Source organism: Sceloporus undulatus, chromosome 9 (assembly GCF_019175285.1).
Source record: "Sceloporus undulatus isolate JIND9_A2432 ecotype Alabama chromosome 9, SceUnd_v1.1, whole genome shotgun sequence".
Lineage (NCBI taxonomy): Eukaryota > Metazoa > Chordata > Lepidosauria > Squamata > Phrynosomatidae > Sceloporus > Sceloporus undulatus.
Window position 1 is genome coordinate 26476231 of NC_056530.1, and position 15447 is coordinate 26491677.

Genomic DNA, 15447 nt, shown 5'->3' on the forward strand with positions numbered 1-15447 from the left:
CCTTACGAAATTTCCGGGTTACGAAAAAAATCCATTCAAAAAAACTGTTCTGGGTTACGAAGGTTATTTCGGGTTACGAAAAATTTTTTGGTGCTTTTCGGCGCTATTTCACACGAAATCGCGGCTTTTCCCCATTAGCGCCTATGGCTTTTTCGCCTTACGAAGTATTCCGGGTTACGAAAGCGGCGGCGGAACGAATTAATTTCGTAACCCGGGGTACCCCTGTAGAGTGGCACTATGACTTCGCTTGATCTAGACACTAGACTTCTATGGATGCAGCCTAGAATCGCATTGGCCTTGTTAGCTGCCGCATCACACTGTTGACTCATGTTCAACTTGTGGTCTACTAGGATTCCCAGATCCTTTTCACACGTAGTTTCATTCAACCAGGTCTCCCCCATAATCCTATATCTGCGCATTTCATTTTTCTGCCCTAAGTGCTGTACCTGACATTTCTCCGTGTTCAATGCTTTGGCCCAGCTTTCAAGTCCATTCAGGTCGTTTTTAATCTGGATTCTGTCCTCTGGAGTATTAGCTACTCCTCCTAGTCTGGTGTCATAAATCACATCAGATAACAATCGCATAATGCCTGGCACGCTTCCCTGAACAGCGGAGAAGGCGAGAGCCATCTTGCGAAACTACGAAGCCCAGCACCGTATAGACTTCATGCAGCTCCAGTGCCTCCATGAACTACAAATCTCAGGAAGCCATAGCACTGTGACTCTATGGCTGGATCCCAAAGACATGGTTACAGACCAGGGCTTCTAGTTTAGGGTTTCCCCAGGCCCTGAGGTTTCTTCATATATATATATATATATACACACACACACACACACACACACACACATATATATATATATAATGAATAAATAATTAATTTATAAATAATATATATATGTGTGTGTGTCTGTGTAATTGTACATATATATGTGTTCATGTGTAGGTATATATATACTTGCATATGTGTTTGCATATATATATATATATATATATATACACACTTATATATATAATATACATGACATATATATATGTATATGTATATGCATGTGCGTATGTATATGCTTGTGTGTGTATATATATATATATATATATATACACACATAGATATGTGTATATGTGTACATATATATATATATCCATGCATATATGTGTGCATATATATATATATATATATGATTTATGTGTATTTATATACGCATCGATATGTGTGTTTGTACATCCGCATGTTAGGGTTAGGACCAACAAGCCTGTACAATGTTCATAGACAGTAGGCAATAATTGAGGCGACTGACTGAGGCGCTCGCGCAGCCTAACCCGCCCTCCGCCAATCAGGCGCCTCGCCGAGGAGCGCTCAGCCAATGGGAAACCGCCCCCGGCCAGAGCAGCGCCGCCCACTCCCACCAAATTAGGTTGAGACTGAGGACGGCCGAGGCTTCTCTCCGCCCGCTCCTTTCCCCTCGTCCGTCGGCGCCCCGCCCACCTCTCACCATACGCGTGCGTCCTTCGCCCCTCCCTCCTTTCACACGACGCGCACGCGCGTGCGCAGAGTGAGGGTGAGAGGAGGAGAGGGCGGGGGAGCGAGGAAGCGCGTTGCCTGGGTGACGAGGAGGCCTTCAGAGACACACACAACACGCATGCGTGGAGCTGTTTGGCGGCGCGCGCGTGCGCACTGCGCAGAGCGAGGCTGAGGCGGGAGCGCGTGGCCTGGGTGACGTTGAGGAGGCCTTTCTTGCTGGTCCGCCATTTTGCTGTGGATTGAGGCCTAGGTGCCAGGAGCGGCGCCTCCGCCATCGCTGCCGCCATGCGCCCCCGGACGGCCATCTACATCCTCTCATTCCTGTTCATTGCAGGCGTCTTGTGGGCCATGTTCCGGCTGCTGTGCTGCTGCCTGGGGACCCAGGAAGGGCGCGAGCAGCTGAACGGAGAGCTCCAGGCGTACCTTTCGGTGCTGGTGGCCGCGGCCATGGTCGGCTGCGCCATGGTGGCCTTTGATCACGTCTTCTGGGTGAAGGGGCGCCTTGACCTTGACAGAGCGGAGGAGGAGGAGGAGGCGGTGGTGACGGTGGCCACGCAGACGGAGAGCCAGCCCCCGGAGGACAGAGGAGGCCAAGGGGGAGAAGCGCTCCTCCGCATCCAAAGGCTCCTGGAGGAGTTCTGCCGGGCTGTTGGGCCCCTCGTCCGCGAATCCGAGCAGCGCAGGAGCCTGGCGGCCGCTGGGGCCCTAACTGAGTCCCTCCCAGAAGGGGCTCCGTCCTGTTAAAACCAAGGCCCTTCCAAGAGGGAGGAGGAGGAGGAGAAGAGGAAGCCCTCGTTCAGCTTCAGAGAACCGTTTTCCAGTTGTTTTAATTGTTCACTACGTTGCAAATGTTTTGCCCCATTGGGAAACCTCTGCCGTTCCAAAGTTTCCCCTCAAGCGTTAAAAAGGAATCATCTGGAGGAAAAAGGGACCGGAGGAGGCCATTTTGCGAAGGCCGTTTGCGCAGAACCTTCGCCGCCGCGGTCCCTCCGTTGCAGCCTCCTGGCTTTCTGGCGCGACTTCAGCCTCAACACACTTCCGAGGCTGTGTTTTTCCCATCCAAAAGGACCACAAACATGTCCCTTCCGAAATCGAACGCCGTGGGGACCGCTCACTTCCATCCAAGGCCTAGGCTTCCGGTCATTCCCTATTTCAACAAGAGACCTTTCAAGGCAGGGAGCCCTGACGCCGGTTTGGAGCTGGGCCTGTGTAATGTCTCCAGAAGAGGAGGCGGCGGCATTCGACATAGAGTTTGTTAATAGCCTTGGAAGCGAGGGCCGTTTGTCGTCCATTTGCAAGCAACAGGCAGCCATCTTGGGTTGTGTTTGTTTGGAAGGCATCAAACGGCAGAATTGAAACGACAACAACAACAGCAACAATAAAATGCGCAAAATGTTTATATAAACCCTTTATTCCGGGTCCGTTGTGCTTTTTGTGAGCGTAAGGCAAGGGTTGGCGTAACGCCGGGGCAAAGGTCCGGTTTGCGCACCCCACACTCATAGCGCTGTTATTCCACTTTAACTGCCACGGTTGTGGTCCCAAGGTCCAGGGGCCAATTAGCCCAAACTCTTGCCTATGATGTTGGGGTTGTATTAATTAATTAATTCATCAGTTAATCTATACAGAGGTCCCTACTCAGTGACTTTGGGCTCATTGATATAATAGCTAAATAAACCAGATATAGAACCAAAGTGACCAAGATTAAAACACATTCGCCTCATAAACTAGCTTTGCTGGCCTTCCTTCTTAAGCGTTGCTTCTGGGAGTTGGGAGTTTGTTGTGGGGCTCCGACTCCCAGAATTCCATAGCCATGAGCCAGAAAAGTGTTAAAGCTGTACCAAACCGGGTTATAGTTTCTCCAGTGTGGATGCAGCCTAAGAGTGTCTTGAACCTCTGCTCTATCCAGGTAACTTGTTTTAATGCCAGAACTGTAACTGGCCTGGCTCAGTGCTAGGGAATCCTGGGAATTGTAGTTTCTTGTGGATCCCAGAGCTCTCTCACAAAGCTAGAGCTCCCAGATTTCCCTAGGACTGAGCCAGGGCACTTAAGGCGGTCTCAAACTGGATGATTTCTGCAGTGTGTTTTGGACTGAGTCCCCAGGGACCAAAGTACAACAGCCTCACTTTTATCATCATTTGGCTTCAAATTGTCCAAGGACCCATTTATTTCTATATGCACACATAGAGACATGCATATATACAGACACACACATGCCTAGACAAGGCAACTGTTGCATGGACTTGTAATTGGTTGACCGGCCGAAGCCAAAGGGTGCTCAACAATGGCTCCCTTTCATCCTGGAGGGAAGTGGCCAGTGGGGTCCCACAGGGCTCTGTCCTGGGCCCAGGGCTATTCAACAGCTTTATCAATGACCTGGATGAAAGAATAGAGGGCACACTTATCAAATTTCCAGATGACACCAAATTAGGAGGAATAGCTAATACTGTACTCCAGAGGACAGAATCAACATTCAAAATGATCTGAATAGACTAGAAAGCTGGGCCAAAGCTAACAAAATGAAATTCAACACAGAGAAATGTAAGGTACTGCACTTAGGGCAGAAAAATGAAATGCACAGATATAGGATTATGGGGGACACTTGGCTGAATGAGAGACTTATACGTGTGAAAGGGATCTGGGAGTCCAAGGGGAGCACAAACTGAACGTGAGTCAAGAGTGTGATGCGGCAGCTAACAAGGCCAATGCGATTCTAGGCTGCATCAATAGAAGTATAGTGTCTAGATCTCTAGTTTGCTCTGGTCAGACCCCACCTGGAATACTGTATCCAGTTCTGGGCGCCACAATTCAAAAAGGACATTGAGAAACTGGAGCCATGTGTCCAAAGGAGGTTCACCAAAATGGTGAAGGGTCTGGAAACCATGAATCCCTATGAGGAGAGACTGAGGGAGCTGGGGATGTTTAGCCTGGAGAAAAGAAGGTTAAGAGGTGATATGAGAGCTCTGTTTAAATATTTGAAGGGATGTCATAGTGAGGAGGGAGCGAACTTGTTTTCTGCTGCTCCAGAGAATAGGACCCAATGGAGCAACGGATGCAAGCTGCAGGAAAAGATTCCATTGAAACATTAGGAGGAACTTCCTGAGAGTAAGGGCTGTTTGACAGTGGAAGACACTCCTTCCTCGGAGTGTAGTGGAGTCTCCTTCCTTGGAGGTCTTCAGACAGAGGTTGCATGGCCACCTGTCAGGGATGCTTTGATTGTGATTTCCTGCATGGCAGAATAAAGGGGTTGGACTGGATCAGGGCCCTTGTGGTCTCTTCCAACTCTACGATTCTATGATTCTATGTGTACATATGCACATATATGCATATAAACATACCCCCACACACACATATATATGCACATATTCATGCATATATACATACACATACATACATACATATATGTGTATAGACATACACATACATAATATATATACAAGTACATGTACATACCCATACACACATATATGCATATATGAATACACACATGCACACATGCATGCATATATACATACACATATATACACACATACTGTATGTATATATACATGCATATATACATACATATACATATATGTATCTATTCACACACACATATATGCACACACATACATTCATACATACATACACATATATGTATATATATAAATGCATACATATATATGCATATGCATATACACATACATATTATATCTATATGCACACACACACATATATATATATATACTGTACACATGATTATATACATACACATACATATGTATATATATACATATATGCACACACAAACATGTATATATACACACACACACACATATAAATATATATATACGTGCATACACACACATGCATATTATATATATATATATATATATATATGAATGAAGAAAACTGGGCCAATCCTAAACTAGAGGCCCTGATCTGTGACCATGACTTTGGAATTCATTTTCTAAATGGGTTGGAATTAAAATGAAATCCATCATTTCCAGTGGGGCAGCTCTAGACAGGAACCCGGAAGCAGCCTGTGCGAACAAGGAACTCTATCGCTCTATGCTTGAGTAGCTCTGTGTTTCCTCCGTTGCCAACTTCCCCTCCTCTCCCTACGTCACGGCATGGCCCCGCCTCTTTCTTCCATGACGTAGTATAAAGGAGAGGAGGCGTGGCTGCAGCACGCAATGTCGCACATCCCCCGAGTCGGCCTCGCTTTACGGCCGCGTCGCACGGCGCTCCTCCTTTTCCTTTCCTCGCTAAGATGGCGGCGGCCGGGGTGAGCTTGCTTTTCCTGGGGGAGCCCTACTTTTATCCGCCGGCATCGGGCTCTAGAGGCGGCGGAGGGGCCACTGGAGCGGGGGGACAGGAAGAGGGGACCCTGGCGGTTCTTTTGGGGGGCATATTGGAAGGGAGACGGGCCTGGCTTCGGAAAGATCGGGGCGGGAGTAGCGGGAGAGGCAGGCAGGGCCTTCGGGGGGAGTGTCAGCTTACTTCCAGAATGGACGTTTCGTACCCCTTTAGCTGCCATGGCTCCAGGCGATGGAATTGTGGGATTTGTAGTTTTGTGAGATAGCCTTTTCATAAGGCTGTACCTTCACAGCAGATTCAATCCAGTTCCATACCGCTTCAACTGCCCTGGCTCCATGGTATGGGATCCTGGGATTTGTAGTTTTTGTCAGCTGCTTAACCCTTCCCTTGTCATAGAGCCCTGGTGTGCCATCCTGAACTACAAATCCCATGATTCCATGGAAAGGCGTTAAAGCAGTGTCAAACTGGGTTATTCCTGTGTAAGTGATAAACTGGTAAACATTTCCCATTTTGAAATGAAGCCCTTAGTTAAAGCTGATGCTGCGCGGCAGAATTAATCTGGTTTGACACAGCTTTTGCTGTCGTGGCATCATGGGATTTGTAGTTTGTTGTGGCGCCAGAACACTCTGGCCAACAAGGCTGAATATCACAGAAAGCTACAAATCCTAGGATTCCATCGCACCTAACCATGGCAACTGAAACGGTGTCAAACTGTGTTAATTCTGACATCTAGACGCACCCTTAAATACTTAGAATACATAGATCAGTCCAAGCTTTGGTCCTCCAGATGTTTTGGACTTCAGCTCCCAGAATTCCTGACTGTTAGCCAAGCTGGTAAGGCTTCTGGGAGTTGAAGTCCAAACCCGCAACCTTCGGGAATCATTGCCTTCAATACTCTGACATCAGGGGCAAGGCAGCCTTTGGATCTCGGGACATTTTGGACTACAGTTCCCATGCTCTTGTTCCACTGCTCTCCCTAATGCTCACTTGGACTTGTAGTTTGGGATTTCTGGGGCATTTTGGACTACAGTTCCCATAGTCTTGTTCTACTCTCTTCTTAATGCTCACTGGGACTTCTGGTTGGGCTTTCTGGGGCGTTTGGGACTAGGGGCAAGGCAGCCTTTGGATCTCGGGACATTTTGGACTACAGTTCCCATAACCCTGTTATACTCCTCTCTCTAATGCTCACTGGAACTTGTAGTTTAGGATTCAGGGACATTTGGGACTACCATAACCTTGTAGTCTGTAACACCTGGAGGCTGAGCGTCCTACAGAGCTGGGGAAGTGTTGCCTCAGGTTCAAATTCAGAGCAAGGCTGACAAAGACCCGTCTCCGAAACCCCCAGAATAGCGCCAGCCAGTTCAACATAATCCATTTCCTACAGTGGAAGTGGATTATGGTTTGTGGAGTGACCAGGCTGATAGAATAGCAGCCTACAGTGCCACATCACGGACTTGTGTAAGGAAGGCTCTCTTGCGTACCTCAAGGGCGGCTTAAGTCGGGCTTAAACTTGGCAAGAGAGAGCACCCAGGAATAGAAGGACGATGGGATTGTGTGTTCTTGGTAAGGAGAGTGTTAGCATGGGAAGGGTGGGGCAAGGAGATGCTGCAGCGTCAGTGTTGCGGCGGCTGAGCAGAACACGATTGTGGCTTTTAAAAAATCAATCTGCTGTGAGTCTGGCTCCACAACATTACGGCCTTCAACGCATGGAGTTTCCGCCATGATGTCCCTTATATGAAGTGGCAAAATCAAGGTTGGCTTTTGGGGGTGTATAGTGGGTCCTCCATATCCGTTGGAGTTCGATTCCATGACCCTCTGGATACCAAAAGTCCCATTAAACACAATGGCTAGTACAGTGATGTCCCTTGTACAAACAGGAAAATCATGGTTGGCTTTTTGGGATGTGTAGTGGGTCCTCTGTATCTGTTGGAGTTTGTGGATGCTCAGGTCCCATTAAATACCATGGATAATACAATGCTGTCCCTTATACAAAATAGGAAAATCACGGATGGCCTTTGGGAATATATAGTGGACAATCCATATCGACTGGCGGTTGGTTCCAGGACCCTCTGTGGATAAAGAATCCATGGATAAGAGGGTCTGGCTGTATTAAATCAAGAGTCCTCATTTTGGGGGTCCGGGTTGCTGGGCTGCTCTGTCGTTCTGGCTCCTCATGCGCTTTTCGTATTCCACAGACTCTCTACACTTACCCCGAGAACTGGCGGGCATTCAAGGTCCTCATTGCTGCCCAGTACAGTGGCGCCAAGATCAAGGTCCTCTCCACGCCGCCCCAGTTCCACTTTGGCCAGACCAACAAGACCCCCGAATTCCTGAAGAAATTCCCAGTCGGGAAGGTGAGTCGCTGTGCCCCATTTGCCTTGGCCTGCTCCCTATCTGTCTCTCCCTGCCAGTCAGCCGCATAGGCGCCTTCTGGAGACATGTTGGGTATGTTCCCAGCTTGCTGGACGTTAGCTGCGTGCATGATGACAATAGTTGACTTGCGATGCCCTTCTGTGGTGTCTGGTAATGCCAGCCACGATTCTCCTGCGGTTGGTGAGATTGCCAGCAGCCGCCTTCAGAAAGGGAATTTGGTTCTCTGTCCAAAGAGGGGGGTAAGGTGCAAAAACCTTGACCTTGAGACCCCACATTTTATTATTAGAAGACTGAAGACCCCCACTTTTTAGAACATTCACCTAAATTGCCTGAACAGCACTTAAACTGTGCCCAAGTCCTGGAGGACTATGCTTTTCCTATCTCTGCTTCAGCACTCATGAATTGGATGAGGTTGGTTTAGCAAAGCTAGGTTCTGTCCTTTTGGTGGCTTAAAAGGCCCTCTTTCTCTGTAGGTCCCAGCCTTCGAAGGGGATGATGGATTCTGCGTGTTTGAGAGCAATGCCATCGCACACTACGGTAACCTTGGCCTCTCATCTTACTGTTCACATTGCCTTTCTGTTAATGCCACAAAATGGGGGTGCGGGAGAATCATCGTTTGTAATAATTCAGTGAAGACATCTGGGGCTGGTGACAGGCAAGCAGTGCCTTATTAAATTGCATGGAGGGTGAGGTACGCTGGCTGCTAGGACAGGTCACAAAGTACTGGTTGAGGATCACCAATAAAAGTGGATTCCTAGGAGCTAGATTCTAACCGTACAGTTGCCCCGGTTCTTGGGTTGCCAGGCTCTCCCCATCAGAACTGAGTCTGCACTTGTTTGGGTGCCTCATCTGCTTTCTTAGTGTGTTGGTTGTCAAGACCTTTAGTGAGGCCTTGTTACAGAGACCATCCTGAAGAGGCTTTGCCAAATTCTCTTGGAAGGCCGGTTTAAATTTCTTACTGAGCATTTGGAAGCTGAGCTTGTATCTAATCAAGACTCTTGTGGGACCATAAAGCTAAAAAAGAGTTGGCACGAGGTTTTTTTGTCTTCAGTCCAGTCCATCAGGTGCCATTTCCCAACCGCTTCCATTCTGTTTTGTTCTGTTTTGGCTGAGTGTCCATTAAGCGGCATTCAAGCCCTCTCTGACATATGCTTTGTTGCTTCAGTCAGCAATGAAGAGCTACGAGGACCAACCAAGGAAGCTGCTTCCCAGATCATCCAGTGGGTGAGCTTCGCTGACAGTGACATTGTGCCGCCGGCCAGTACTTGGGTCTTCCCAACGCTGGGCATCATGCATTATAACAAGCAGGTGAGTACGAGCATTGATGATGCTGTCTTTGCCTGAAGGTAGGCTGTTGGTTTTCCTCATGTGCCATACGTAATGGTGTGGTCCCTTCCTGCCTCCCTCCAGGCCACAGAGAGCGCAAAGGAGGAAGTGAAGCGGATTCTGAGCCTCCTTGACTCCCACCTGAAGACCAGGACGTTTCTGGTGGGCGAGCGCATCACTCTGGCTGATATCACAGTGGTCTGCACTCTCCTCTGGCTGTACAAACAGGTGAGGGCCGTGGTTGTTGGAAGCAGATGGGGTGGAAGGGAAGCCCTTACCTAGCTTTCTGGTGCCAAGAGTGCTTTTCACTCCCAAGTTTGGGCTCCTGCTTGCTTGGAATAGCCAGAATCTCCCAAGTTTGAACGTGACACATTCAAACTGCACAATCTTCTAATTTCTGTGCAGGAGGACTTGTATTGGAGACCAAAGCCCAGGTATTCTTCAGGTTATATTAAACCATAGTTCAGTGATAAAGCCCAAGCCTATGGTTGATGCAGGCCATTAGAAAGTCAGATCCAATTGGGATGGGGGCCATGTCCAGTTTGAGATTCCCTGCCTGAACTTTTCTGGCTTTCCCTCCTCGCCTTTAGGTTTTGGAGCCGTCCTTCCGCCAACCTTACGAAAATGTGAACCGTTGGTTTGTGACCTGTATAAATCAGCCACAGTTCAAGACTGTCCTGGGAGAGGTGAAGCTGTGTGAGAAAATGGCCCAGTTTGATGGTAAGGGGGCTGAACAGCTCTAAGGAATCTGCACTTTGTTTTCCCTCTACACTTCTTAGTTTACAAAAGAAAGGTAGTCTGTAGAAAATATGCTTGTTTCGAAGTGTTTTATCTCCTCATTTTGTGATAGAGAAAGGGTCAGGTTTTTTTCTGACCCTCACCTTTGAGCCTTTTGAAAGATTGGACATTTCAGGCATTTTAAGAGCCTCTTTTTGTACCCAAGGACACTCTGTGCCTTGCAGTAATCTTGTGTCGCTTTCAGCTGTGCCAGCGTTCTTAAAATGCACACTGCCTTCTCTGCAAGTTCAGTCACTTCATTAGTGATGGTGTCTTTTCATCCTTATGCCATCTTAATTTCTCAAGGACAGTTGGTTGGCTTCCCTTTTGAACCTTTGAGAATTGAGATACATTTGCTGACAGAACAGGGGTGAAAATTGAGCATTGCTTTTAAAACATAGTCTAGTATTCAGTGATGTCTGGTTTAGCGTAGGGTAGGAACCATACATCTCTCCAGGTTTTGGACTGCAACTTCCAGCAGCTCTAACCAGTGTAGCCAACAGTGAGGAACATTTCCCCCGAACATACCTACCTGAACCCTCAAGATGTCACAGGCTGAACCAGGTTGGTCTTTTGTGTGCAAAACCTGGTCTTTGCCTCTGTAAGGGATCTGCTCTCATTCTTAACCTGCCATCTCTGTTCTTCCAGCTAAGAAGTTTGCTGAAAATCAGCCCAAGAAGGAAGCACCCAAGAAAGAGAAGCAGCCCAAAGAGGAAAAGAAGGCCGATAAGAAAGAGGAGAAGAAGCCAGAGCCTGAGGAAGAGATGGATGAGTGTGAGCAGGCCTTGGCAGCTGAGCCCAAATCCAAAGACCCCTTTGCTCACCTCCCCAAGAGGTAAGGCCCAGCCTTCGGCGGCCCCAGCTCATAGGAATCATTGGCTTTTGCCTTTAGGGCACAGCTGGCTCTTATGTATTGTAGATAGTTTGGCCAATATACTGACCCATCTGTAGTCCTGAGAGGGAAAAAGGGCAGATTTCTTACTTGGCATGATTACAAACTGTGTTAAAAAGAAAAACCGCTGGTGTCATGCTGCCCTTATGCAATTCTCGAATCCTGTGTGTCCTTGTGGTTACTGTATTGCAGTACAGGCGGGGAAAGCGTGGCATCAAAATGATCGGGTGGGGGAGCAACTCCCTTGTCTGCAAAGGTTATAGAATTTTGGCTGATAAGGCATGAAAAGAGGCGAGTGAATGGGGGGAACGGGATCGAAGTGGTATGTAGAATTATATCCTGAGAAGGGTGGAAAGGAGATGTCTCTGTCTCATGCACAGATACATCCCTGGAGCCTCCAGGGTAATGGACTGACACAGAACAAGGGGAGATCCTGCACAGGCCAGAGGAGGTACGTCCAGATTGCAAGCAGTTGGTGAAACTGAGCAGTTCCTGACCACAAGATGTAGCGATGGCCACCAGATTGAGCAAGTTTTGAAAAGGGTTGGACAGATTCTTGGGGGTGAAGACTCAACTGTTAGTCACAATCCCTATATGTGGCCTCCAGTGTCAGCAGTACCAGTTATCAGGGAGCTGAGGCCTTCATGTTGGGCTTGTGGGTTTCCCCTTGTGGCGACTGGTTGGCTGGTGTGGGAACAGAATGTAGGAGTAGATAGGCCTTTGGTCTGATCCTGCAGGGCTCTTTTTACGTTACTTCCAGGTGTTTTCAGTGAACGACTAGTGCTTCTCTTTTGTGGATGCAACTCGTGTAGTTTGTTGAATAAATTCATATACTGCTTATCTTATACAAAACAACTTGAACTGTGTGAGATGCTTCCCAGACATCTGTGCACCTCCATCTCAGCTTTTCTGCTCAGAAACATGGAGTGTTGGTTGGAGGCTTTCAATATTCTGTTGGCATTCAGCTTCAGGTAGATGTTTGAAAATATGGAGATGAAACGGTAGCCTTGTGAACCTTCCTTGCGATGGTGTTAGGCGCCTTCAAGTTGACTGGTCTATGGCAGCCCTCTCTTAGGGGTTTCTTGGCAAGATCTCTGCAGAGGAGGGTTGTCATTTGGCTTCCTCTAAAGCTGAGAGAGTGTGACTTGACCTAGGGAGTTTCTGTGGCTGGGAGAAGGTTTTAACCCTGGTCTCCCAGAGTCTTAGTCCCAACATAGTGCTGATTCCAATATGGTGACCCCATTTTAGGATTTTCTTGACGAGTTCTTCGGAGGAGGTTTGCCACGAGTGCGATATGCCCACAGTCACCGACGGGGGTTTCCATGGCTGAGGAGGATTCAAATCCTGGTCTGGAGTCCTAGTCTTCCACTCCACCCCTCTCCTTTGTAGTCTCCATAGCATAAGTAATTCCGATCAAGCAGTAATATCCTCTAGGAGTAGGAGTAACCGCGTGTGTTGATCGTGAGCAGTCAGGAGAGGGCAGTCGGCAGCCACGGTTGGAAGGCCGCTTGCAGGGCCTTTCCGTCGGCCCTCTCCCACGCCCTGCCACGTGCCCAGGCCAGCTTTTGTGCCTCATTCCAACCAGGCCAAACCCACATTCCCCGCTGGGCTGGGAACAGGGAGGGATCGAGGGGAGCAGCAGAATCATGTTTGCCTGAACTTTGGGTGCCTTATGGTTATTGCTGGCCGTGCCTCTGAGTCGTAGAATGGCCTGCAAGAGGTTGCGGACCGAAAGGAAGTTCTGTTTTGGCCTGCGCAACCGATGTCTGCATGCAAAACAAGGAGACGTGTTTGCGACAGGGAGAGATAAGGTGGGATTGGGAAACCATGTCTGCCTTGGATCATTGGACTAATCCTGCTCATTACATGTTCCCTGGTGGATGCCTGGAGGCAGCAGACACTTTTCTGTTCTCAGGCATCTTTAGAGGGGCTGGAAGGGACACATTTCACACCTATGCCATGGCCTCGTCCTCACATTTTTGTCTGATGTTCCCCAACCGTCACATGCAGCTCACATTAACTGTGTTGCAATGCTTCAGCTGTGGCTTAAATGGGCCATTCTGCTGTGAGGCAATAATGTCCTAAACAGTAGCTGATACTTTAAATAAAGTCCCCTCCACCCCAATTCCTTTGCCAGGCACTTCTAATTGTAGCATTCATTCCCAAAGCAGATGGATCTCAACATCGGTGTATTTCTGCCTTCTGGAAGAACCAGTTTGGGGGGGGGCTTTACCTGGCGTACCAGGTGGGGGGGGGGGGGGCAGAATTGAGATCTTCAGGGCTGTCTCTGTGGGTCTCTGAAAATGCAAAGCATTTGTGTCGAAGTCCCTCCAGTCCTGGACAGAGGGAGATATGGCTGATAGAGAAGGCAACTATTTCACAGAACTACAAATCCCATAGCATCGGGCCACAACAGTTAAAGCAGGGTCAAGCAGCACCATTGATTCTGCATTGCTGATGCAGCCCCAGTCTTGGGGAAAAGGAAGGATATAAATACTGCTTATAATAATAACAATGGGGCCAGAATCCTATATCTCCTTTTATGCTATGTGACTTTATGTATACAGTGACCTGGGGTTCGGTTTCAAGGCCTTCTGTGGATACCAAAGTACTCAAGTCCCATTGAATACAGTGGCAAAATAAAATTGTGTCCCTTACACAAAATGGCAAAATCAAGGTTTACATTTTGGGATTTATATATCACACTCCGTCTCTGGATGCGGGATTGATGTCTCCTCTCTGTTGTCTCTCGTTCCAGTCCCTTCGTCATGGATGAGTTCAAGCGGAAGTACTCCAACGAGGACACCCTGACTGTGGCCCTTCCCCACTTCTGGGAGCATTTTGACAAGGAGGGCTGGTCCATCTGGTACGCGGAGTACCGCTTCCCTGAGGAGCTGGCGCAGACGTTCATGAGTTGCAACCTAATCACCGGTAAGGCAGCCCCGACACACTCCCTGCCTTCTCTCCCCTCAGTCCCATGTTCAGAGTAACATCATTGCCTCCTCTGCTTTCCCAACAGGCATGTTCCAGCGTCTGGACAAACTGCGCAAGAACGCCTTTGCTTCCGTCATCCTCTTTGGCACCAACAACGACAGCAGCATCTCGGGTCTGTGGGTCTTCCGTGGGCAGGAGCTGGCCTTTCCGGTGAGTCTGGGCCAGGAGTTGGCCTACAAGTGGGGTGGGCAGAAACAGGTAGAAATGGGAGACTTAGTGCTCATAGAGGCCCTATATACTAATTGCTGCCAGATTATGGACAGTTTGGTTGGCCACCTCTCCATTCAGCAGATGGGGCTTTCAATGGGGAGGCTTTTTTATCTTCTGTTAATTAGGATTTGCATTGTTTACACTGCTTAACCAAACTTCTGTTTATTTGCAAGTGTCTGTTACTGATGGGTCCTCTTTGTGTCTTCCGCAGCTGAGCCCCGATTGGCAGGTGGACTACGAATCCTACACTTGGAGGAAGCTGGACCCCGAGAGCGAGGAATGCAAGACGCTGGTGAAGGAGTACTTCCTATGGGAAGGGGAGTTCAAGCATGTCGGCAAAGCCGTCAACCAGGGCAAGATCTTCAAGTAATGCCGCGGCTGGGGGCGGCCCGGAACTGTTCCCCAGACATGGACCTAATGAGGGACACATTTCCAGAGTGGCATTCGCCGCCCGAAGTAGAAACAAGACAGGAAAGAGATCGCAACAACAGTCTTCAGACGTGAATTAAAAGCCTGAGTGTGCTATTGGCTCCCTGCCTCTTTCTCTGGCCTCAGGGGTGGGATTGGAAGAAGCTTTGCCTCTGGGCAATGTTGTTCCTCCTAGGCGGTAGGTAGTTGTTTTCATGGGTCTTCAGGGGCTCAAGTATTGCTAGCCAGCCCTAATGTTCTGCAGCCCATTTGCCTTCTGCATTAAGGACCCTGGGATAGGGCAGAGTTAAGAAACCAGCCAGAGTTAAGCCCTCTGCTTTCTCTCTGTTAGAGTTTACTTGCTCTCTATTCTCTTTTAGAGTTTACTTGTCTTATTCCCTCTGACTCTCTCTTGAACCTGCAGCAAACCCAGGGCATATGGAAGTGGGGGGGATGCATACATTGCAATAGGTAGGGGCTTCCCTCATCTATTTTGCCACTGAATGTGGAGTCTGAGGGTGCATTTACACAGCTGGATACCACTTTTAACTTGCCATGACTCCATCCTACAGGATACTGGGATTGGTAGTTTGGCCACTCCTTGGCAGAGAAGGCTAAAGGCCTTGTGAAACTAAAAATCCCACCAGTCCAT

The 15447-nt window shown here is 48.5% G+C and overlaps 1 protein-coding gene across 1 annotated transcript; it reads left to right on the plus strand.

The window, feature by feature from the left end:
* Positions 1-5649: 5649 nt before the first annotated feature.
* On the plus strand, positions 5650-14910 carry EEF1G (eukaryotic translation elongation factor 1 gamma). Its single transcript, XM_042440555.1, has 10 exons — positions 5650-5783; positions 8011-8169; positions 8662-8725; positions 9354-9496; positions 9599-9742; positions 10105-10234; positions 10940-11126; positions 13942-14114; positions 14203-14327; positions 14599-14910. The coding sequence occupies exons 1-10, from the start codon at positions 5769-5771 to the stop codon at positions 14755-14757; spliced, it is 1299 nt and encodes a 432-aa protein (XP_042296489.1). The 5' UTR covers positions 5650-5768; the 3' UTR covers positions 14758-14910.
* Positions 14911-15447: the final 537 nt, after the last annotated feature.

Coding starts and splice junctions, on each gene's coding strand:
- EEF1G (XM_042440555.1), top strand. Junction 14,115..14,202: donor GAGTTGCAACCTAATCACCG/GTAAGGCAGCCC, acceptor CTTTCCCAACAG/GCATGTTCCAGCGTCTGGAC. Junction 14,328..14,598: donor GGCAGGAGCTGGCCTTTCCG/GTGAGTCTGGGC, acceptor TGTCTTCCGCAG/CTGAGCCCCGATTGGCAGGT.